The sequence below is a fragment of the Triturus cristatus genome, chromosome 10, assembly GCF_964204655.1.
Source record: "Triturus cristatus chromosome 10, aTriCri1.1, whole genome shotgun sequence".
Classification (NCBI taxonomy): domain Eukaryota; kingdom Metazoa; phylum Chordata; class Amphibia; order Caudata; family Salamandridae; genus Triturus; species Triturus cristatus.
In genome coordinates, this window is record NC_140593.1 from 361,103,678 (window position 1) to 361,128,418 (window position 24,741).

Consider the following 24,741-nt stretch of genomic DNA (forward strand, 5'->3'; position numbering starts at 1 on the left):
GGAGGGTCTCTGTGGGCAAACTGTACGTAGCAGAAAAGGGACCCTCGGTTCTGGGGTGGGCTGACCAAGGGCCGTTGGGCATTCAGCTCAACCCTAGTGGAACCACACAAGTACTCATGACAGCAGACCCACCAGTGTCCACAGAGCAAAAACTGAAAGAAGAGTTCCCTTTGGTATTCGGTGGCAATATTGGGAAGCTGTCAAAGTTCACGCATAAGATACTACTCAAAGAAGGCGCAGTACCAGTTAGCCATAAAGTCCGGAACATTCCCTTCAACTGCAGTGAGGCAGTGCAACTTGAACTGCAACGCCTAGAGGAGAATGCCATAATAGAGCCTATCGAAAGTGTGGAGTGGTTGGCACCACTGGTGGTGGCGCGGAAACCAAGTGGGAAAGTGCGTCTTTGCATTGACCTCAGAGAACCGAATAAAAACATAATTATGAACAAGTTTCCGTTGCCCAGAATTAGTGAACTGCTGGCTTAAACCAAAGAAATAAATTGGTTTCCCACGATAGACCTCACTGCGGCGTATCACCAAATTTCGCTCCATCCCTCATGCAGGAACTTGACATCCTTCATCACCCCATTCGGCTGCTACAGATTCCGATGTATGCCGTTTGGCCTGGCATCAAAGTGATACCAAAGGGGATGATGGACAGAGCGTTTGAGCAAATCAAACACTCACCCCCAGTCAACTGATCTGGGTTTAAGCCATCATCATTCTTTAGCTCACTCCACCACCCCAGTTCAGACCTGGCCATATGCAAATCAGTCTGACCCTGTGCCTCATGGGAACAGTCCAGCCCGAACTGCCAAGTCATGTCTTCCCTGGACCGGAAGCAAGCATCCTGGGACCGGTTTCGGGTTCATAACCCTCATCAGCCAGGCTATCTTGAATCCAGTGGCAAAGTGAGCAAGGGACCCACGTCTGGGCATACCCTGCAAAATAGGGCGAACAAAGCGATACCAAAGGGGATGATGGACGGAGCGTTTGAGCAAATCAAACACTCACCCCCAGTCAACTGATCTGGGTTTAATCCATCATTATTCTTTAGCTCACTCCACCACCCCAGTTCAGACATGGCCATATGCAAATCAGTCTGACCCTGTGCCTCATGGGAACAGTCCAGCCCGAACTGCCATGCCATATCTTCGCTGGACCGGAAACAAGCATCCTGGGACCGGTTTCGGGTTCATAACCCTCATCAGCCAGGCTCTCTTGAATCCAGTGGCAAATTGAGCAAGGGATCAATCTATCCTGGCTGAAGAGGGGTGAAACCTCGAAACTGGTCCAAGGATGCTTGGTTCCAGTGCAGGGAGAACCTGGCTTGGCAGTTCGGGCTGGACTGTTCCCATGAGGCACAGGGTCAAAACTGATTTGCATATGGCTGGTTTCAAACTGGAATGGCATGGTGAGCAAAAATACGATGGATTTAGGCCCAGATCTCTGTACTGGGGTGAATGTATGACATTGTTCTGCATTCTGTCCATCAACTGTTGTTTTTGCATTTGTCACCCCGAGTGGGACGGGTATGCTCAGACGTGAGTCCCGTGCTCTCCATGCCAATGGAATCAAGCTATCCTGGCTGAAGAGGGGTGAAACCCCGAAACCGGTCCTAGGATGCTTGGTTCCAGTCCAGGGAGAACATAGCTTGGCAGTTCGGGCTGGACTGTTCCCATGAGGCACAGTGTCAAGACTGATTTGCATATGGTTGGTTTCAGACTGGAATGGCATGGTGAGCAAAAAAACGATGGATTTAGGCCCAGATCTCTGTACTGGGGTGAATGTATGACATTGTTCTGCATTCTGTCCATCAACTGTTGTTTTTGCATTTGGCCTGGCATCAGCAGCCGCTGTTTTCCAAAAACTCATGCACAACTTATTCAAGAAGGTCAGCGGCGTCTTATATTTCCAGGACGACATACTCATAATGAGGAAACACAAAGCCGAGCACGACGACAAATTGAAAGAGGTGCTATGAACTCTGTCAGAGAACGGCCTCACAGCGGAATTGGAGAAATGCCATTTTGGGTTACGCTCCATCACGTACTTGGGACATGAGATCAGCGACAGTGAGATATTTCTTAAAAGAAGGAATGTGGACGCCATCAGATCCGCACCCCAGCCACGCAGCAAGGATGAGCTCCGCTCATTTCTGGGTCAAGAAGTATTCTATAGCAAATTTGTCAGGAATTTTGCCACTTAAACACATCATTTACGTCAAATCTTCAAACAAAGGAACACCTTCAGCTGGACGCCGGAGTCCAACGCGGAATTCGAAGACATCAAGAAGGACATATGCGGTGCAATTCCCCTGCAGGGATTCAACAGTTCGGCACACAGCATCTTGACAACGGATGCCAGTGAGAGAGGCCTCGGTGCAGTCCTGTCCCAACTATCCACTGACGGCACAGAAACCACCGTTAGCTTCGTATCCCTGTCACTCGCCCCTAACGAGGAGAAATTTAGCGTCATTGAGAAGGTAATGCTGGCATCCGTTTGGGCCATGGAGAAATTTTGCCAGTACCTCTGGGGACTTCCGCTTCACACTCAGAATGACCATATACCGTTGATCAAAGTCCTCATGTGCAGTGGCCACACGAGTGCCACCCCATGCATCGCCAAGATGACCCTCCGACTTTTGGACTTTGTTTATGATGTCGAGTACATACCAGGGTCCAAGAACAAAGTGGCAGATTACCTCAGCCGCTCTGCGGCCAAGTAAGGGGCTCTCACACACACAGAATGGGACGAGTACGCTGTGGCCTTCACGTCCGACCAAGAGATTGTCATCAGTGCATAACAGTGGGAGATGGCCTACAAGGAGGATCCCCTACTCCCGCTAGTGAAGATGTATGTTACACAAGGATGGCCGGAAAAGAGGCACCTGGAAGAAGACCACTGGAAATACTGGGAGGTGCGCGACGAATTGTCCATCAGTGATGATGCCATATTCTTACTGAGAAGAGACAAAGTCGTTCCCCCCCAGACAGCTGCGAGATTGCATCCTTAGCATCCTACATGAAGGTCACCTGGGAATGGTGAAGTCGAAGAGGAGAATGAAACAGTCATACTGGTCGCCGGCAATTGAAAACCACGTGGAACAGTACGAACGAGCGTGTGAACACTGTGCCGCTGCAGACAAGTCAACGACCTTACTGCGACCCCTATGGGAGAATTTCCCACTCCCAACAACCCTTGAGAGGAATTATCCATTGACATTTTGGGCCCTATTCTGGACTTCTGAGGTGTTCCCAAATATGTGTTGGTCCTGGTGGACAGATACTCCAAGTGGCCAGAGGTAGCGGTGTACGACAAAGTAGCCATGGATGCAGTCAATTCCTTCCTTACCGATGCATTCCTGAGGGAAGGAATCCCTAAGATCATCACGTGTAACAACGGACCCCAGTTCACTTCGGAGAAATGGGAAGCTTTCATGAAGAGGAATGGCATCAAGGCCAAACATACCCCAGTGTACCACCCGGCAGGTAATGGCCTCGCTGAACGGTTTAATAGGGTCATCATGGGTTCCGTTCAAGCAGCCATCAATGCTGGAAAGAGTTGGGAGGCAGAATTCAGGAACATGGTATGGGCCTACCGCTTCACGCCTACCCTAACTGGATACGGCCAGTTCAAGATCCTAAGTGGAAGAGAATCATTCACACAGGACAACCACGTCTGGATGAACATGTGGCTCGAGAGCAAGTGGTCCCCAGCAGTAGTCAGGAGCAATTTGGAGAAAGCCCAGAAAGTATACTATGACAAGAGGCATGGAGTGCGAGAAGTCTCCCTGGCTACAGGGAATTGGGCCAGGGTAAAACTTGGCACTCTCGGCAAGAAAAGAGACAGCAAGTTCAGCAAGCCCCTACAAGTCAGAGAACTGTATTCTCGCTCCGCCTTGTTGAGTGACTGGAAAGTGTGGTTGCAATGCAGAATGGCGAAATGCAATCAACTCATCGGATGGAACAAAGTCTTTCCCACCACCAGCACTGGATATGCAGGTGGGAAAACTGACAGTGACGATGGCTGGTTATTCACAAGTACACAGAGGAGCGACTTGATGAGGGAGACAATGGGTGAAGCCAGCACCACAGGAGAGAAGAACAATGCCAATACAGCTCAGCACAATCCACTCCAAGAATCCGACGACACTCACGACTCAGACAGTACACAAGGGATGTCCACAGTGAAGGACAGAACCAGGGGCGGAAGCACCAGGGAGGCTAGCTCCCACACAGGAAAAACACATGAACCAAGAGTTCCCCTCATACGCACCCGCACAGGCGGGGCAGTGGTGCTACCCAAAAGGTACAGGGAGTGATAAGGATGGGTTCCTCTTTTCTCCATCCCGCCACCTCCTAGCATCCACAGCAGGTCACCCTGCACACTCCCCCCCAACCAGTTACGCATTCATTGTCAACAGCAGTGCCCTGGGTTCCTCCGTTGAGGCACCCCTCTGACTACGACAGTTGTACCTCATATGCTCTGTTACGCATTTAAAGCACAAAGACAAATGTATGGGTGATTACTCCTAAATGTTGTTAAGGGGGAAGATGTGTGGTGTCGCAGTCTAGTTGTTGCACACCACGGGTTACTGCAAAGCCTCATGGGAGGATGCGCGGCATAAGAGTCCCGGAGCGCGAAGAGAGAAGGTTGTGCGCGCTCCATCTCCGTGAATAAAGTATACCTGTACTTCACCCCATCGTGTCCGAGCCTTCACTGGGGCTACCGACCCCCCTTCTGTTTCTTTGCTATTGCGATACATTCCTTAGTAAAGTTGTTTGTGGGAAAAAAAAACATTGCTTTGGCAAAACAGTTTTGAATGGGCTACATACCATTGACGTTGTTCATCCTTGCAAAAAGCACGTCTTAGCCGTAATTTAGATTTGTTCCAGTGGGGGCTGCCTCTGTGTCTAAGTCAGGGGTCTTCAAACTGTGGGGCGCGACCCCCAGGGGGGCCGTGGAGTGATGCAAAGGGGGTCGTGCCTTCCCAGTCACACTTCTGCCCAGGCCCAAGGGCTTCAGCCCCCCCCCCCCCCACACTTCCCCCGTCCTGTGTCTCAGCCCGGGCTGCTGCAGTGAAACTTGAGCTGCTGGGGGCTCAGCTGGGCAGTGTCTGGATTCCTATCTCCGGCACCCCCGTGTTTTTTCACAGGTCTTTAAAGACCATTTGCATTTTAACATGCCTTTGTAAACTGGTGACAGAGGCTTAGGTTTTTTTGCTGGTTCCAGTACCCACTGGGTCCCCACTGTGCCTATTCCTTACATTTGGATTTTACATTCACTGCCGTAGTGTGAGAATGCATTTCATGGAAAGGAATACAAAGTTGGCTTCCTGGGGGCGCCGTGTGTGAAAGTTTATTGTGCTTTTGAAGCACCTGCTGCAGCGTTTCTTTCCGCCTGCAAATACCAGGCCTCACATAAATGTCAAGATAACTCGTGTGATTAATTATCTTCCTGGAGAGAGATCAGAATTTTGTATAGTTGAGGTTTTGACTTAGGTGAAGTTAGTGCAGAGGGTTAATATGCCTGCTGCAAAGAACGTGTACCAAGTAGATTACAGAGTGCGTATGATGTGAAGAGATCAGCAGGTTACTGCTTTCAAAAGAGACATCCTTTTGTTACTTGCAATTTATAACTTAAAGTACTAATATAGAATAGTGAGCTATTAACTTTCATCCTAGAACAGCATGCACGCTACAAAGAATACCTTATTAGACCATTGATTAATGTTGCAAAAAGGGTTAATTTGGCTAGAAATCAATTCTTATTATTAAAGGAAACTCCCAACTATGCTGTTTCTTTTTCGACTCTGAGTTTGTGCTTCTCCACACCAAGCACTCTTGAACTATACTGCCTACCAGTATGGATGACATGTGACTCCTATACTTTTAGTCCTTTGGCTTATGTAACATTTCCTATACACTGATTTACACACTTATGATTGATTGTCTCTGTGTAATGTGTGTGTGATGCAAAGTGCTCGGACACCCTACACTGGTATGAGTGGCACTATATAACTAATTCAATGCATCTGAGAGTGTGGGGTTATGGAGACTTAGTCACTGTTAAAGGGTGCTAGTGAGAGAATCCGTGGTGGGGGTGGTCATTGGGGGGGCACCAACAAACATTGTCGCACAGGGCACCACCAGCACTAAAGCCGGCCCTGGGAAGTATGCACAGATAAGCGCTGAAAATACCGCTTTAGGTGACTGCTTTTTTTTGTACCGACTGGGCCATCAAAATAATCTGCTGGTAACCCTAACCATAGGACTGGAAGTTTGTTGCAGGATCAGCACATTATTCATTTCCTTCACCCTCGATCCCCGATTAATGCCGCAATAGTTTAACTTAGATCTTAAAGTCTACGCCCCGTCAATAACATGCTGAGTTACTTCATGGGTCTGGGAATGCACCCTGCATTCAGACAACTCATTCCTCATTCTCGCCCTTTATTGTCACGCTCACCTTGCACTCACAGTGATCACAATGCACTCACACTGATCACCATGCACTTGCACCATTCACCCGCTCACCTTGCACTCACAGTGATCACTCTGCACTCAAAATGCACTTGTCCTGCTCACACTATACCTCAACCTGCAGCCACACGAGTACACTACTCATCCTGCACTCATGTGACACTTCACTCACCTGTCCCCCTCACTACTCAATATGCAACTCACTCAAACAAGCCCATCAGTAATCATACATTCATTCATCCCATTCTGAACTTGCATCCGCACCCAAAATGAGAGAGGACAGCAAGGGAGTGAGAGAATTTGATTGAAGAGGTCAGGGATGAGGAGAAACGTGAATTGCCGAAGAGAAGTGTGGACACGCAAGAAGTGAGTGTGATACAAAGGTGAGGGCTTCTGTTAGAACAAAGGGGAGATGTGAAAGAGGAATGGGGGGACTGGAGAGGTGTAAGATACAAATAGACAAAAATTTGAATGAAGAGACGAGGTGAATGAGAAGTGCTGAGGGGCACGGGAGGTGACAGGGCCAGAGAGGCCATGAGATAAATGTGAGAGACTGTTAGAGATGAGGGCAGTGAAAGGACAGAATGGCAAGAGGTGATTAAAGGTGAAGTGAGAGGTTGAATGGGGAGAGTTCAGAAGTTGTAAAAAGGGGTGAAAGAAAATGACCTGCAAAGTGAGAGAGGGATACGGGGTTAGGAGAGGAGAGAGGGATGGAAGGGAGGGGGTGAGAGGAAAGCTGCATGGGTAAACGGCTTAACTCTACACAAAACCGCCAGGATTTTAAGGGACCCCTGCTTCTTCCGGTCAGGGCCAGGTGAGCTTCTAATGTGGCAGCACGTATTGCTGCAGAGTGGAAGGCCCTTCACAAAGGATGACTTGAAATCTTTCTGATGATAATTGCTGTATTTTGGTTATAAATGGGTACTGATTGGGTGAAATCTTTCCTCAGCGTTACTGTGTGTAACAAATATCAAAATAATGAAGCAATGCTATCCCAAAATACGCGGCATCACATAACCTCATTTACATTTTCATCCCATGCAATTTAGTCAACAGGTTTAGACATTTTTGTCAGGAGGGGGTCCTTACGCCTCAAAATGTTGACAGGGGGGTCTCGGCATCCAAAAGTTTGAAGACCTCTGGTCTAAGTCGAGGTTCACACCGGGCCTCCCTTTTTGCAGTGTGGGCTGCAGCACTGCCTGGATTACACGGAGCAGCACCAGAGAGCCCCCCCCCCCACCCCCTCCTCCAGTAGCCACAGGATCCTGATCCTCAATGGGATGCCGGTGATAGTGAATAGCCATGGTTGGCGCACAGCACAATAAAAAAATGTTCTCATCACCCCTTTTGTGAAGCCTCATTCGAGTTCACTACAATGCTGTTCGCATTGAGCACTACATCTGCTGTAACAGATTTCTTTAGCGATAGCTTCCTTAGCTACCGGGAAGGGCAGCTCTGCAATGGCTCTTACTGTTGCATTCACCTTGAAAAATGTGCTCAGGAGTCAACTATGACCATTATATGGTCCTCTTCTGTCTCTGTTACGTGACATTTGAGCCCCATGCAGAGGCGAGGCACAATATAGTCTTATTTCCTGGAAATTGCGAGGCCTCTGCCTGCTTCAGAGATGTTTTGTGTCTTTTCACAATCCGTATGAGAAAGATTGTGGTTATGTTTATTTGCTTTATTGTGCGAGATTGTTTTAGATGTGAACTGAACATGATTGTAGGCCTGTGTGGCCCTCTCACAGAAGAAAGCTTTATAATGTCCAAATAGTGTAGGTTCACATGGTCCAGTAGGCGCCCAAGTTGGACAGGGCTTTCTCCTGATCTGGAAGCAATATAGGCCCATGCGTGGCAGGTATTCTCTAAGTGAACACACTTCCTCAAGACCCGAATACAATGTGGATTTCAATCTCTTCTTAACAAATACTGCCCTTTTCCTGAGCTGAAAACGGTGTGGCTCCCTCCGGGACAGGTTCTGTGTCCCACTTCATTAAACCTTTCTCCAGGTTTAAAAGTAGGGACAGTGGAGGCACACGGAATGCTTGTTTTTAACATAGAGTGCACTTAGGTCATTTTCCCTTAATACACACATGGGACTTCACATTCCCTCTTTGAAGTATCCAGCCTCTCTTTTCTCAGCCCTCCCAGTGTAGATGAGACTACAGCAACTTCTCTACTCACACTCCGCTTGCCAGGGTCCCGCCATCACCTATGTAGTGGGTTTCTCTCAGTTCCGGCTTACCAAATAGGCAAAGTAGGCACCGGCCTATGGGCCCCAATCCTTTTAGGGGCCCCGCAACAACAGATCAAAATAATATTGATTTGATCTTGAAAGAAAATTACAATCAGACTTTCTTAAATATTGTTTCCAAAAGACAGAAAAAAATGAATCAACTCAAAGAAACGAAAACCTTACATAAAAGAGTCTATAGAGAAAATACTTTATTAATGGAATGTACCCACCAACAACTTAAAGTACATAAACCTGAGACATCAGATTCACATAAAAGTTTGTCTCTTAAAAGCTCATCTTCTGGCAGCTGTCAGTTTGTAAAAAAAAATAAAAGAATCCGCTGCATCGGGAATTAGGAGATGATTGAGAGGGGCGCCCCGAAATTTCGACTGCCTAGAGGCCTCCACATGGTTTAATCCGGAACTGGTTTCTCTAGTGTTATGGTCACCGGAGTCTTTTTTGACTGCCTCAGCTCCTTGCTATTACTAGACTGCTATTCTTGGGGAAAAGTTGGTACTTTCGGGTGCGCACGTGCTCTAATTGCATTAATAGATGGTCTAAAGCCAGACACAGCCTGGGACAATGGCAGCCGCTTCTTTGAATAGGGCTCGTATTTGCAAGAGTTTAAGCTATTGGCATTGTAAATGACAATGCTTTTTATTTGTGTTGTCAAAACAGATAAATAAAAGGCATTGTCCTTTACAATGTCAGTAGCGTAAACTCTCGCAAATGCGAGACTTATAGCATTGCAAATGCATGTTTATCTTAAAGAGGTGAGAGGGTATGTCTGGGTGGACTGGGAGCGTGGCAGGACACTAGGTATGTTTTGAAGTTTGAGTAGGGAAGGGGAGGGTAAAGTAGTGCTGTAATGATGGAGATTGGCAAGATGCCAGGTATTTTAAATATTCAGATTGAGATGAGGGTACTGACAAGAGTAATAGCTGTCTGTAAGCAGACCTATTGTTTCAGATACATAACATATACTGAGGGTGAGCTTTGGGTCAGCCCATTGCTGGTGACTGGATAGCTTTGTTGTCTATCTCATTTGTCTACTTTTGACTCAATGGCTTTCCAGACCACTTGCTACTTTTCTTGTGCTTTGTACACACTTTTTTCCTTTCTATCATTTTAATTTACCGTTTTAACATGGCAGTTTGACATGTTTGAATCGTATATTAAAAGTTCCCACTATGTGTCATGATGTATGTACATGCACGCTTCATGACAGAGGTGTCTCGATGCATGGCCGAGCATATGTCATGATACATACATGTGCCATGGCATATGCTTATGCATGGATCACGATGCATGCATGTGCATTAGCTGCCATCTTGGAATGAGATTCATTTAATGGAAAACTCATTCCAGATTTATCAGCCACGCATGTACATGCACTTTCACGCATGCCTTTGCATGCCAGTGCCAACAAGCACTGGCAAAGCATATAGGCCAGCCTTTTAAAACTGAAACCTAGTTGGCTCCACCACTACTTGTAAAATTTGGGCTGAAAGGATTAACAGAGTGTGGTGGTGAAGGGGAGGGCGGATGGAAGCACACCAGGTATGTTTAATGTTAAAACAACAGCAAAGGGTGCAAAGCAAAGGTAGGTAAGGCCATGTCATGCATAGCTCCTTTATCGTGCTCCGGGTGACTACCCATTTGCTGCTCATTAGAGCAGAAGAAATGGATTTGGGGTGTCATGCACAACATAAAATTGTAGATGGTTAATTGTCAATAACACGATGATTTCCGGCTTCCAAATGACATCATAGAGATGTCACTTGGAATTCCTTGGTGGAAAAGATCTGCTTTTGTTGACAGATACACACATACTTTGTGATACGTCTCCCAGTGGTGAAATATTACAGTTCAGTGGAATGACACAATTCCCAAGTTTTGGACTTCTTGTTAAACAGGTAGTCAGGGGTCTGCTACCATGCCTCATGACTACAATCGTCTTCATATACAGAGTTAAGAGAAAAATACATTATCAAACATAATTACAGCTTACCAGTCTCCCTTCAAGGGGGTCGTAGAATCTTTGTAGAAGTTGAATAGATGTGCTTTTTCCGCATCCACTGCTACCAACGAATGCTACAGTCTGTCCTTTTTCGACACCGAGGCTCAAACCTTGAAGCACAGGAACATTGGGACGCGATGGATATTTGAACGATACATTATGGAATTCTAAACTCCCTTGAAACGTGTCCTGTTTAAAATAACCAAAACAACACAGTGTAAAACTGAACATAAGACATGCAGCATAAACTATGGAAGAACAGGTCCTAGATTCAAGAAGTAACATAATGTTCATTGTTTCTCAATTTTTCAGTTTAATTTCAGTTTTTTTGCCATGCATAAAATTCTGCAACACTTTTCAGTGAGAGCTAAAATGTGAAATAATGTGTGAATATCACCAATGGAGACGCTAAACGTTTACCAGGCAGTGGTCGTACGTGCTACAGACTGCATCTCTAGAGTCCCTGCCTCCAAGTGTAACATTGCGGGCAAAACGATTCAGATGAAATGTTAATCTGTCAAAAGCAGAAAGCAACCTTTGTCATTTTGTTAAACCACAAGGGCCATTTTGTACTTCAATCTAAGTTAACCCTGTCTTTCTTCAAAATGCATTGGCCTACTCTAAGGGATGTTTTTGGAGGGGCAGAGAGACAATGAGCATATTTTGGCGGGGGGAAAAACAGTACATTATTACTCAACTACAGATTTTTACCCTAAACAAGGCCTGACAAAAAGAGCTCAACACAGTGCATAAACTAATCTAAGCCGCAAATAATTACTCTGAGCCACATTTTAGCTCATCGTGTCCTTTGACACCATAACCCTACAAACGTGGACCAGTCATACGGAAATGAGTTTTCGGCCTTCCCCAAAGAGACAGATTGTTGGACAGGTAGGTTATTTCCCATCTGTACACTGTCATAAGCAAACCCAGACCAGTGCGAAGCCAACACATTTCATAAGAAGTAAGGGCTTAACCTGCAGAAAAGGGTAAGAGATATTTTTAGTCACAATTAACTCCAAAATTCCCATCAGTTCCTCCATCTTTCAATTTTCAAATATCTTGTACTTTCAAATGAATATTAGTAGGCTAATGTTCAACATGACAAATGTAAGTTTTGCACCAGTTTAAAAGAAAAAGAAGAAATAAAGAGATTGAATGCCTTTAACAACAAGTTGTTTGTTATGTTATGTTAGTTTATTTTTGTATAGCGCTAAATCACCAACAGGTCTCTAAGTGCTTCTATAGAGGGAAAAGCCAGGCCCGTAGGCTGTCATGTCAAAGGCAGCGGAGGGAAAGGATAGTTAAACGGTATTCAAGGCCTCCTTAAAGAGGACGGTCTTGAGTTGCTTCCTGAAAGGATGAAGTGCCGGTTCCATACGAAGGTAGTCCGGCAGCTGATTCCAAAGCTGTGGAAGAAGGACAGAGAATGCTCTGCCCCCTTTGGATACAGTTTTGCAACGTGGGATAGACAGGCAGCGGGCCTGTGAGGATCTCAGTGTACGGCCTGGAACGTAGTTCTTGAGGCGGTCTTTAATATATGTAAGGGCATTTCCATAGATTGCTTTATGGGCAATACAGAGGCCTTTAAATTTCGCTCTTTGTTTAATGGGGAGCCAGTGTAGCTTACATAGGAGAGGGGTGGCGTGAGCACTTCTGGGGAGCCTGAATATCATCATGGCTGCGTCGTTCACCACCACTTGTAGTTTATGAATGAGGTTTTGGGGGAGGCCGATGTGAAAGGGCGTTCCCGTAGTCCAGTCGGGAAACAATTGTGGCTGATACAATCAACTGAAGAGATGTTGTTGAGAGGATAGGGATGAGCTTCCGTAGCTGTCTCATGAGCCCTATACAGGTTCCAACCACTGTGGTGACTTGTTTGGCCATGAATAGTTGGGAGTCTATTTTAATGCCCAAACTTTTCACAACTGGTGCAGGTGTGGGGGTGTTGCCCAGGTCTTGGGGCCAGAAGAGATCGTTCCAAGGTTTTTTTTTTGTTGGGATCACCAGGATTTCAGTTTTATCTGGGTTGAGCTTAAGTGAATTTGTTGTCATCCAATTCACTATAAATTTTAGGATGTTTTGCACCAGCTCCTGGGAGTAGGTAGAGTTGTCAGTCTTAAGGATGAGTTGAGTGTCATCCGTGTAGTTGAAGATATGGCAGTCCATGCGGGCTAGGGCTGCTACTAGGGGCTGTAGGTATATATTAAAGAGGAGCGGGGATAGTGCAGAGCCCTGGAGGACTCCGCAGTTGAGAAAGCCCCTATCCGATACCTGCTCCCCCAGCTGCGTCCTCTGTGACCTACCTGACAGGAATGATTCTAGCCATTTGTGTGCTCCTCCACCTATGCCCAAGTTCGAGATACGGGTCAGTAGTTGTTTATGGCTGATAGTGTCGAATGCCGCTGATAGGTCTAGTAAAATTAGGGCGCTCGGAATTTTGTTGTCGGCCATGGTGCTGAGGTCGTCGAGTGCAGACAGCACCACTAACTCCGTGCTGTGGTGAGCTCGGAAACCCGCCTGTTTTGCTTGGAGTAGCTGGTTGTCCTCCAAGAAGGTCAAGAGTGTTCTCAGAACGTGTTGTTCTATGACCTTTGCTAAAAATGGTAGTTTGAAGATAGGCCTATAGTTCTTTAAATTAGTGTCATCAGCTCCTGGGTTTTTTAGCAGGGGGTTACTCTGGCCTCTTTCAAAATGGATGGTAGATAGCCCATCTCCAGGGAGTGGTTTAATACCTTGAGAATCTGACTTTCCATCCCTGGGAGGGCCATTCGAAAGATCCTTGGGGGGCAGGGGTCTGCAGGTGAGCCTGATTTGGTGCAGTTCATTAGTGAGGTTAGGGTGGCTGAGTCCAGGTAGGGGAAGTTGGTGAGCTGCTTCCGGGGCTGGGAGGGGGCCTGATGCTGCACTGGAGGGCTCTGAATGATAGGGGTGTTGTCAATCTCTGAGATGATGTTCCTAATTTTTTGAAAAAAGAGGGACTGGAATGCGTTGCAGTCTATGCTCGCAGTTGCCGATATAGGTTCAGTTTTGTGGCTGAGTTCTTTTCGTAATCGGAACGTTTCTTTTTGTTTATTTATCGCCTCTGTAATTCTTGCCTCATAATATTCGACTTTCCTGTTCAGGATGGCTTTTTTATAGGAGGTAAGTAGGGTTTTATATATTGCTAGTTTAGCTGTGTCATAGTTTTTTCGCCACTGCCTCTCCGCTAGGCAGAGGCTTTGCTTCTTTTCTCTCAGATTCTCATTAAACTAGGGGGCTGCCCTTTATGTCGGGTGCTATTTTCTGCTGTAGGGCATATATGTGTATCTTGATGTAGTGACACAGGAAAGCTATCTGTCCCCTATTGTTGCAGGAACCAGAGTTCTATGGGTGGAGCATCCATATATATCTGCTCATACAATCAGAGAATAAGAAAAATGTGAACACCATTTCACAAATATCACAGCGTTACACAAGATGTTTACTGCACGAACACAAATACCAGAAAGCACCATGGTCTTATATAGTGCTCAATACCAAAGCCACACACATGCAAGTATATTTAGCATTCATTGAGACTGTAGTGCCAAAATGCACTAATATGCTGGTGTCAACTAAAGAAACACAATACATTTTCCTGATATTACATACCCGAAGGAATGCAAAATTGGAGTAAAAGACATTTCACAAACCAGACAGTTAGCAAGGAGGTCCTGCTGAATCATGGATTCTGACTGCAAGGAGATATTTTTACCTTTGAGGCTCTCTTATTTGGGACCTTCTTAAGGAGACAATGAGGATGTGTGTGGCATACCGGCTAGAGGGGTTCACCTCGAAGCTGGGGAACCGGGTTCGAGTCTCAGCAGGGACGCCGAACATCCTGTGATTCTGGGCAAAGAACTTAATCTCCCCATGCCTTACAAAATAAATGTGTCCATCAGTAACACAACCAGTGCTCATGTAAAGCTCCCTGACACCTTCAGGATGAGTTTGCACTATATAAAACACCCCCCTCCCCAAAAAACAACGGACCGCATTCATGTGTACTATTAAGTGCAAGTCGACACTGTGACTACTGAGAGGAGTCACTCTTTTACTGTGCAATGAAGAAGGAAACTTGAAAAACCTTAACAGTGTTCAGCCCTTGACAGGCTGTTTTGCAAGCGACTCCACAGGCGTGCAGCTCCGATTCAGCCAAAGAGCCAGGTCTTGAAGCTCTTCCTGAAGGTGTGCAGAGTGGGGGAACGTCTGATGTTGAGAGGGAGCTCGTTCCAGTTCTGTGCCGCAATGTAATAGAAGGCTCTTCCCCGTCTCTGCAGATGCGTGTGATTTCAGCAAGGGTGAGGTCAGTGGAGCGAAGGTTTCTCTTGGGTACGTGGAAGGAGACTCTTTCGTTGAGTTTTTGGGGTCCGGTGTTTTTGAGGGATTTGCAGGCGTGAGTGAGTAGCTTGAAGGTTACTCTCTTCTCTATGGGGAACCAGTGGAGGACTCATAGGTGGTGGGTGATGTGTTCATGTCGTGTGATGCACAGGATGAGTCTGTCAGTGGTGTTCTGGATGGTCTGGAGTTGTCGGAGCAGGGATTTGTTGATTCTGGCGTAGAGGGCATTTCCGTAGTCCAGTCTGCTTGTTATGAGTGCACAGGTGACAGTCTTTCTAGATTCAGGCGGGATCCACTTCAAGGTCTTGCGAAGGATGCGGAGGGTGTTGAAGCACGTGGAGGAGACGGAATTGATCTGTCGGGTTATAGTGAGGGAGGAGTTGAGTATGATGCCGAGGTTCCAGGTTTGGTCTGTGGGAGTGGGGGGTTGCAGAGGGCGGTGAGCCACCAGGTGTTGTCCCATGCTGAGGTAGTGGGTCCAAGGATGAGGACTTCTGTCTTCTCTGATTTGACCTTCAGACAGCTGCTGCTTATCCAGGATGAGTCGTCTTTCATTCCTTCTTGGAAGATGAGTCTGGTGGTGTTGGGTTGCTTCGTGAGGGAGAAGATGAGCAGGGTGTCCTTAGCGTAGGATACTATGCTGATCCAATGCTGTCTGACGATGGCGGAGAGGGGGGCCATGTAGATGTTAAAGCTTGTGTGGCTGAGCAATGATCCTTGGGGTACTCCGCAGTTGATCTCTGTGGGTTCGGAGATAAAAGGCAGGAGTCTGATACTTTGGGTTCGGCTGGTAAGAAGACAGTAGCTCCAGTCTAGGGCAGTTCCCTGTATGCCGGCGTTGTGGTGTGTGGCGGTGGAAGATGGTGTTGAAGGATGCAGAGAGGTCTAGTAGGACGAGGGCCGCCATGTGGCCCTGGTCGAGGAGAGTGCGGATGTCATCTGTGGCAGCGAGGAGGGCGGGTGCTGTGGTTGCTGTGGAATCCGGATTGTGAAGAGTCGAGGATGAAGTTGGCTCCGATAAAGTTTGTGAGCTGGATGTTGATGATCTTATCGGTGACTTTAGCCACGAACGGGAGGAGAGAAATGGGTCTGTAGTTTTTGAGGTCCATAGGATCTGTGGAGGGCTTATTGAGGAGAGGCTTGACTTCTGCGCGTTTCCAGTCGTCGTGAAAAGTGCCGGATTCGAAGGTGGCGTTGATGGTGCCTTGTAGTTCGGGTGCTATGGCGGCGGCGGCTCTGTGGAAGATATGCGGTGGGCAGGGGTTTGTGGGGGCTCCTGAGGGCTCTTCATTGTCGTGGCGGTGTATTCTGTGGTGACCAGCACCAGGCGGAGATGGTAGGCTGGTTGGCGTTGCTGGAGGCAGGTGTGGTTTTGGTGTCTGTTCATTGAAGTTGTCGTAGAGAGACTTGATCTTAAGATGGAAGCAGGAGACGAGTTTGTAGCAGAGGTCCTGGGAAGGTGTGACATCTCAGGCATATGTTTCCGATTTGTCCCAAACGTCCTCAAAGAAATATCGGAGAAACCCTATATTCTCCTGAGAATGAGGACAGGAGTGTTGGGTTACTCATATTGGATCAGCTATGAATAATAAGACAATCATTTTCTTTGTTTAGTAATCACTGTGAGTATCAAGGAACGGAAAGTTTTTAATGCTTATGCTTTGTTGGATTGTGAAGCCTGAGGAATGTTTATAGATCTGGGCTAGACCACTAAGAATGATATTCCTAGGCAAGTTAAGAACACTCTTAATGTGATTCAAACCACTAACAGTTCACCATAAACTTTGTTTCTGGTTCAAAAGGTCTATCTTTGGGTGAGAACAAGTTATAAATGTTTTCCTCTAACATCATCGCCTCTCATAAATAAGCTGAATTATTTGGTTGAACATGCATAATCTGTATGTTGATCGGTCTATTAGAATATCTTTGTCTTCACAATTTTGTCACAATCTCTGTTATGGCTCTGGAAGTTACTGGTCACCAAATGATAAGCTGATGTATTCAACATCAAATTTAATTATGACTAATCTTTTTTCAGTGGCACTTCAGTACCATGCCTTTTCCCATTCATATGGATTATAATGTGTTCACCTCCCAACTAAACTGTTGTTGCTTTTTGACAGATTTATTCTTTATCGGAAAAGGAGATAATGAAGGTTTATTTACCGGAGCATTTGCAAAATTTATTAATTGTACTATCTTCCTCACCAGCTCTGCATCAACATTGTTTCTACCAATCAAGATATATAGGCGAAGATCAAGATTATCGACCACCTTTCGCTGCAAAGGTTGAAATCAGTTTCAATTAAGAATCGTTATTCTTTAACTCCCACAAAGGACATTTTAGAATCTGTCTAAGAAGCGCACATTTTCATTTGATTTGTGAGGTGATTATTATCTTCTGCATATAACAGAAGGTGATTGGTGGAAAACAGCTGCATTTAACCCATGGCCCCTACCAGCACCCACAAAACAGTCACGTATTCCCTCATCATAAGCCAACAGTACTACAGGAATACCCTCTATGCTGGAAAAAGGAAGAAGCTTACCAGACACGTCTAGTCCATATAAGATTCAGCAGCCAGTATCACATTCAACTTACCACACTGCATGCACATCACATTGCACCTCAGGGAGCTGCAGTGCCTCCCAATACACAAATAAGCCAGTTCAAACTCCTCTCACACACCTTCAAAGCCTACATAACACAGGCACGCCTAGCTCAACAACTAAATCTCTTTCCGCAAAGCCACCAGACACCTCCCCGAACCCAGACTCAATCTCGTACACACTACTCGAATATGCAGAATCAGAGCTAGAGGTCGGGCCTTCTCATATATCACTCCTAAAGCCAGGGACAAACTGCCATTACACATTAGAGCCGAATCCTCAATTCTTATAATTTTGCAAGAAGCGGAAGGCGTGGATCTTCAAATAGAGCAATATCCAGCCATTTGCCAGGCCAGGCCCGCCCATGCTTCAGCGGCAGGATACCCTCTCAGGTAATAGTGCCCGATACAAATACGTATAACATGACATTTTACTATCACTTATAATCCGTGTTCTAAGAACCCTTTGCCTGATTCCCTGTCTTGTCATTATGCAGAGTCATTGTCCACTTGTGATCTATCTCTTACTTCTGGTAATAAGTAGTTGGAATTGTTAAGTCTATCATTAAAGACAGCCAAGAACAGATGGATCCTATAATAAGACTCCTGTACCTTAAGTACATTTTCAGTAAATAAGCACTTAGCTCCAGCAAAAGAACTGCAGTTAGATGAGATAAACATATACCATGACTCCGCTATTACTAGTGATAGAAAAGTTAATCTTACAATGGATTTAGGTTTGCAGTCTTCTTAATGTCCTGTTGTTTAGTCTTATGTTCAAGAAAATGTTCATGCCTGCCCTGTTTGTGCTCCACATAAAACATCATATCCAAACATCCATAGGTAGGTATAGCCACTACCACAGACTCCTGAACCTTGGCAAACAATTTCAAAATTTTAAAATGGATTTTCAACTCTTAGATATCATGATATCTGGTAGCAAATTTTGCAGTAGGCATCCTTTCAAAGATGGGCCATTTTTCATCTTTACCTAGGTTATGTACAGCAGAGAAAATGGCTCAAAGTTTTTTGACTGCCATTTTTCACCTATGTGGGTTACTTCATATCAAGTAAAATCCAGTATCTTTCACATTTTAGAAGGAGTCTATGCAAAGCATTATGAATTAAACAAATGCCTTCCTCTGGTAATCATCCCCAGTCTAATGGGCAACAGAAGCAGACCAAGGTATGGACAGTATGTGGAATGCTAATGTAATGCAACTTAAAAGAATTGGGCTTCCTATATACCAAATGCAGTACTATCTTATAATAATAGAATACACAGTGTTAAATGTTTTTGCATTTATTCGGTAGGCATGGTTTTATTGAAAGGTTTTACCTTCTTCTGCTCACACTGCTCCTTTTGTTCGTAAGGCTACAGATCATTTGAGTCAATTACTGAAATAAAGACAACTCGTTTGTGAAAGTTTATACTACTCTATAGGCAAGCTAAAGGAATATGTTGTTAAGTTGAGATCAACTTTTTCTTTCTCATTCTCTGAAATTTCAACTACATACTTTGGGTCAATTTATCATCAATCATCAGATCAATCCTTTGCCCATTTGTTTGATATTGCCTCATATTTTGAAGGTTCATTCTGTTTTTCAGTTTTCTCAAAACAAGCCAAACGTTCTTAATTCATAATTTCCTGATTCTATCTAGCTCCCTGCCATTTGTTAGAGGGACACCGATAATATGTGGTTCAAAAATGTTTCAAGGTTGCATTGGGAGACGGTTCTTTAGTTCATGCTCCCTTATTGGTTTGACATATTTCCAGTGGCATCCCAATAAACATGGAGATTCTGGAGGGAGCCTTGCATTCTGGAACTTTTATTTGCTTTTCTCTGAACAATCAAAAGGTTTTCACATCAACAATGTCATAAGTATAGGCTTGCTCATTGTCTGATGGGGTTAGTGACTGAAATTGACAGATGTGCAAATTGCTCCCCGTCATCACCACATCCCTGTCCCACTGTGGGGCTTTAAATATGCCACACAGTAAGTGTTTTAGTATAACATCCGCAGTTGAAGTGAACCAAGAATACAACACCTACAATAAACTAAATTGTTACATGAAACACCTATTCCAATGAGACTCCCTTGGCGGTTGCCTGTCGGAGTGAGCTTCATTCACATAGCTTCTAAGTAAATTGTATTTTGCTCATTTTGCGCGCTGTATTTAAAACTGTGTTTTAAACTATTTTGCATTGTGCCACTGTTGGGAACTGCGCAGTGCCTTTCTCTCCTGAGGCGAAAAGCAGGGAGATCTCTTGCTGCAATCTTTTATTCTTTAGGGCGGGGTACTCGGCTCTTACCTTTTGGGGGCAGTTGTGTAGTTCGCTGCTGCTCTTGGGGCCGCGCTGCTCTTCCCTGCCTTCCTCTTGCCGTGCTTTCCGGGCGACCCTCTCTCTGCCGGTTTGAGCGGCGGGATAGACGCACTGGTACGGCGGCCATCTTAGGTGAGGCAGACTTGCTAGTCTGCGGACTAGGCTTGTTAGACGGTGATGGCTCCGCGCAGCGGACGCGTACAATGGATGCGCCTTTCCCGCGCCAAAGGAGCGCCTAAGGAAAGCCCGTCTGCGCCCGTCAGCGTCCCGGATGCGGACGGGTCGTGGACCCAGGGACACTGTACCATGGGGGAAACAAAGGTTACTCCGCAATACAGCTATTAGCCTTAAGGCCGCGTATAAATAGAGGCTGCTGTATCCATGACCTCTCATTTCGGGGTAAATTTCTTTGCACTGGTTGTGGGTGGTCTTTAAAGGATGGGTGGACGGAGACAGGCCCCGCTAAGCCTGGGCATCACGCAACTTCAACAACGGGGCGGAGTCCAGCTGAACGATTTTTCAGCTGCGCCCTTCTGAACACTCGGTCTGCGAGCAAACATGCTCAGGATCTGTTTAACTTTCTATCTGATTTTAATCCCGCCTGCCTTTTCCTAACGGAAACATGGCTTGGCGAAGCATCAGGCCCAGATGTAGCAAATGCCCTGCCCTCTAACTACTTTATGCTAAGGAAAGACGGGCGCATAGGCAAAGGAGGGGGAGTGGCCCTGGTGATAGAGAGACGCTTTGCGTGTTCCATCATACCCACTGTAGACATTCCTGGGGTAGAAGCATTGGGTTTTTGTCTGACACTTTCACCCGCTCAATCTTGCGCGGGTTTGTTGGTTTACAGACCCCCAGGTCCTATTGGATCATTTAACGAGGAGCTGGACTCAGTGATCTCGGCAATGAGTGTTCAATTTAAGCACTTCATTCTCCTGGGCGACTTTAACGTTCACTTTGATAGTGCGGATGCTGCAGATACCATCAAAATCTTAGACATTACCACTCCTCTGGGCCTGTCACCCTACGTAGTGTCGCCTACTCACAACAAAGGGCATACATTGGATCAGATTTTCTCTACCTCTCCTGTTACAGTTGCGCCCCTCTTTCCCGTGTTATGGTCCGACCACCTACTGGTGACCTTTAATATCCAGTATAAAACCACTGTGACTATTAGAGGTAACGGGTGTCAACCCCGGATGTCGCGTGCATTCCATCGAGTAACACCGGAAATGATTGATCAGTATCGGCTAACTCACCCCTGCTCGCTTACGGGTGACTTAGATGAGGACCTAGTCCGCTTTCAAGCGTGGCTCGTGCAGTGTTTGGGGGACTTGGCCCCGCCTAGTCGGACCTATAAGAAATCTACGCGAGCGTCTGCCCCATGGTTCACGCCTGCGCTTAATACCAATAGAAGGCTCTGTAAGAAGGCCGAAAGAGCATGGCGAGCAAACTACCTGGATCCTTTGAGGGAGGCCTATAGGTGTTGCACTAAGGCCTATCATAAAGAAATCTATTTGGCCAAGAAAGCCTACTTTGCTCTAAGGATTGGGGAGGCCGCCAACTCCAGCAAAGAAATCTTCTCGATTGTGAAAGAATTCACAACACCAGCCTCCGTCACTCCGAAGTGCTCTTTTTCGGAACCTTGGGTTTTGCAACTGGCAAGCTTTTTTGCCGATAAGATCAAAAGTATCCAGGCAACTTTTCCATCTTTTGCGTTGGGGGGAGTGTCCTGTCCTGAACCCCATTCCGTTGTGTCTGATCCGGGACAGCCCAGTTTGATGAGTTTTCCACCTATTGAGCCCCAAGTCTCACTGGAAATTCTTTCTTAAATGAGATCTGGCTCTCCGCTGGACCCCAGTCCCGCTAAATTTCTAGCCAAAGTGGCTCTTGCTATCAACCCTATGGTCAACCCAATTTTAAATAGCTCACTGGAAACAGGGATAGTGCCGCTTGCCTGCAAACAGGCGATGGTCCTTCCTCTTCTGAAGAAACCTTCTCTGGACCCTGCTATCCATGCTAATTACCGGCCTATCTCTTTGCTCCCTGCCCTGGCTAAGGTGGCAGAAAAGCATGTACAGTCCGTTCTCTCACATTTTGTTGAGTCACACGGTGTCTTGCACTATACCCAATCCAGTTTCCGTGCGAATATGAGCACGGAAACAGCACTGTTGGAGGTGGTAGAAGCCATTAAGGAAGTTCAGGACACCGGGGGGAAGGCATTGCTGGTGTTGCTTGATCTCTCGGCGGCGTTTGACACCGTTCCACACAATCGCCTATTGGCGAGACTTGCAGAGATTGCGGTTGGAGGAACGGTGTTCAGATGGTTTAAGTCCTTTCTTGCCAATCGTCAACAGACAGTCTGGGCTCCTCCGTACTCGGCGGCAGTGCCGCCCCTGGAAGTGGGAGTTCCTCAGGGGTCAATATTAAGCCCTACTCTCTTTAACATCTATATGGCGGCGCTGGTCGAGTCTTTCGGCGCCCAGATTGTCTCATATGCTGATGACACTCAGCTTCTTTTCACATGTGAAAAAAACATGGACTTCAACGGAGATCGCATTAAAAGCTGTCTGGGTGCAGTTTTTGCCTGGTTTCAATGCAACCAGCTTAAATGCAACTCGGACAAATCCGAGGTTCTTTTTTTTGGCTGTCCTCCGAATCCCTGTTGGACGTCCTGGTGGCCGGCGGATATGTTTCCCTCTTCCGCTGTGGCCTCGGTGGCTAAGAATCTCGGTGTTAAAATGGACAATTGTCTTACTTTTAAACCACAGATTATGAGCCTGGTTGGTCAATGCTTTGGGATTCTGAAAATGTTAAGAAAATGTCTTCCTTTCCTATCCATTGCCCATAGAAAAATTACGGTGCAGGCCATGATAGGATCTAGGCTGGACTACGCCAATATCCTTTATCTGGGTCTTCCGAAGTTCCTTCTTTCACGCCTACAGGTAGTGCAGAACTCGGCTGCACGGGTAATCTTTGGCCTCGGCCATCGCTCCCATGCTACGGGACTGTTGGAGTCTCTTCACTGGTTGCCAATTCAGAGGCGCAATGAATTCAAGGCGCTCACTATGGCATTTAAGGCCCTTTATGGCACTGGTCCCCTCTACTTGAGGAAGAGGATTGGCTTTCATCTGCCTTCCAGAGCCTTGTGGTCGGCGTCACTGTCTATCACCACAGTCCCAGCAATTAGGCGTGCTCGGATCGGTGGGCGCTCTTTTAAATATCTTGCGCCCCGGGCCTGGAATGCCCTCCTACTGTCCTTAAGAAAGAGCGAGACACAGAGGAGCTTAGCGCTTGACCAAGATGGCCGCGTGAGCCCTGAGCTCCCGCTACCCTCGCGCCCTCCTGCACTTATCCTGTCCTAAATCCTGATTTTCATGCAGCTGGGGCGACTGACGCTGTCCGGGCGAAGCTGGGGCGACTGACGCTGACGCTGGGGCGACTGACGCTGTCCGGGCGAAGATCGCCCACCGGGGACCGAAGTTGTGCATGGCGGAAGACTGCGGCCTACCTCCGAAGGATGCCAGGGGCTTGCGTTGGCAGGATGCCCGGCCACTAATTGAATAACAGCGGCCCTGGGAGGTGTGAACTGACGGACGGATGCCGCCGCACTTTCAATTTCGCTTTCTCGCCCTTTGTTTGCTCTGGCTTGGGAGCGCTTCACGCATATCCTCCTCTGTCTGGAGGACTTCCACTCGGTCCTGACTGACTGTTGTAGTCCTATTTGACCCTGTTTCCTCTAGCTGCGTGAGGGACGTCCTTTGGCACTTGATTGTCCTGCTGTTTGGGATGTCGACCAAATCGGAGGCGGACAGGTCGAAGTCTAAGACTACCCGGCGGGGAGGCTATACCCAATCCAACAATATGGATCGTTATGCCCAGCAGAAGGGGTCGCCTAGTGGATCGGGACAGTCACTGGAAGCGCAGAAGGCCGATTCATCCCCTGCCTCGGAGCTATCGCTGCAGGATATCAAAGGGGCGATAGATGGGATGCAATCTTCGATTGGGCGACAGTTTGAGACCCTGGCGCACAAGGTGGACATGATTCTGATTGATGTCAACTTGATTCGCGCGGACCTGGGCAAAACCAATGAGCGGGTCAAGTCCCTGGACCTCAAGACCAGTGGTCTCGCGGACGATGTCTCGGAACTTCAGGCTGAGGTTCGTAAGTTACGAACCGCGAGTGACCTCTCCGCCCGCCGGCTCGAGGACTTCGAAGGTCGGTCCCGGCGCAACGCCTTATTGGGGTCCCGGAAACTTCAGAGGATCTCTCCGTGGATTTACTTGTCGAGGATTTGGTCGTGAATCATCTTGCGCCTAAGGGCCTCAGCAAGTTCTTTGCAGTGGAGCGGGCTCACCGAGTGCCTGGAGGACGGCCCAAGGTGGGAGCCCCCCCGCGACCGATTGTTGCCCGGATCTTTAATTTTCGGGATCGAGACGCTATCCTGCAAGCATCGAGGGTGACAGGCCCGGTCCCTTTTCAGAACGCCTCTGTGAGTTTTTATCCTGACTTCACCCAGATGGTGCAGAAACAGAGGCAGAGTTTCCTGGGGGTGAAGCGGCGGCTCAGAGATATGGACCTGAAGTATGCCATGCTTTTCCCCGCCAGGTTACGTGTGGTGTATGAGGACCGGACTTTCTTCTTCGAATCACCGGACATGGCAGGGGACTGGTTGGATGCGCTCCCTCGGCGGCAGCCC

The 24,741-nt window shown here is 47.0% G+C and overlaps 1 protein-coding gene across 4 annotated transcripts in view; it reads right to left on the reverse strand.

Annotated features, from left to right (window-relative positions):
• The window catches only part of LOC146789441 (ATP-binding cassette sub-family B member 5-like), a 1,226,636-nt gene that overhangs the window by 76,798 nt on the left and 1,125,097 nt on the right, over positions 1-24,741 (reverse strand). For all 4 annotated transcript variants that reach the window (XM_085631579.1, XM_085631577.1, XM_085631580.1 and 1 more), the window contains one exon: positions 10,734-10,931. In XM_085631579.1, coding sequence (XP_085487705.1) covers positions 10,734-10,931 — 198 coding nt within the window. The remainder of the gene's footprint in view (positions 1-10,733; positions 10,932-24,741) is intronic.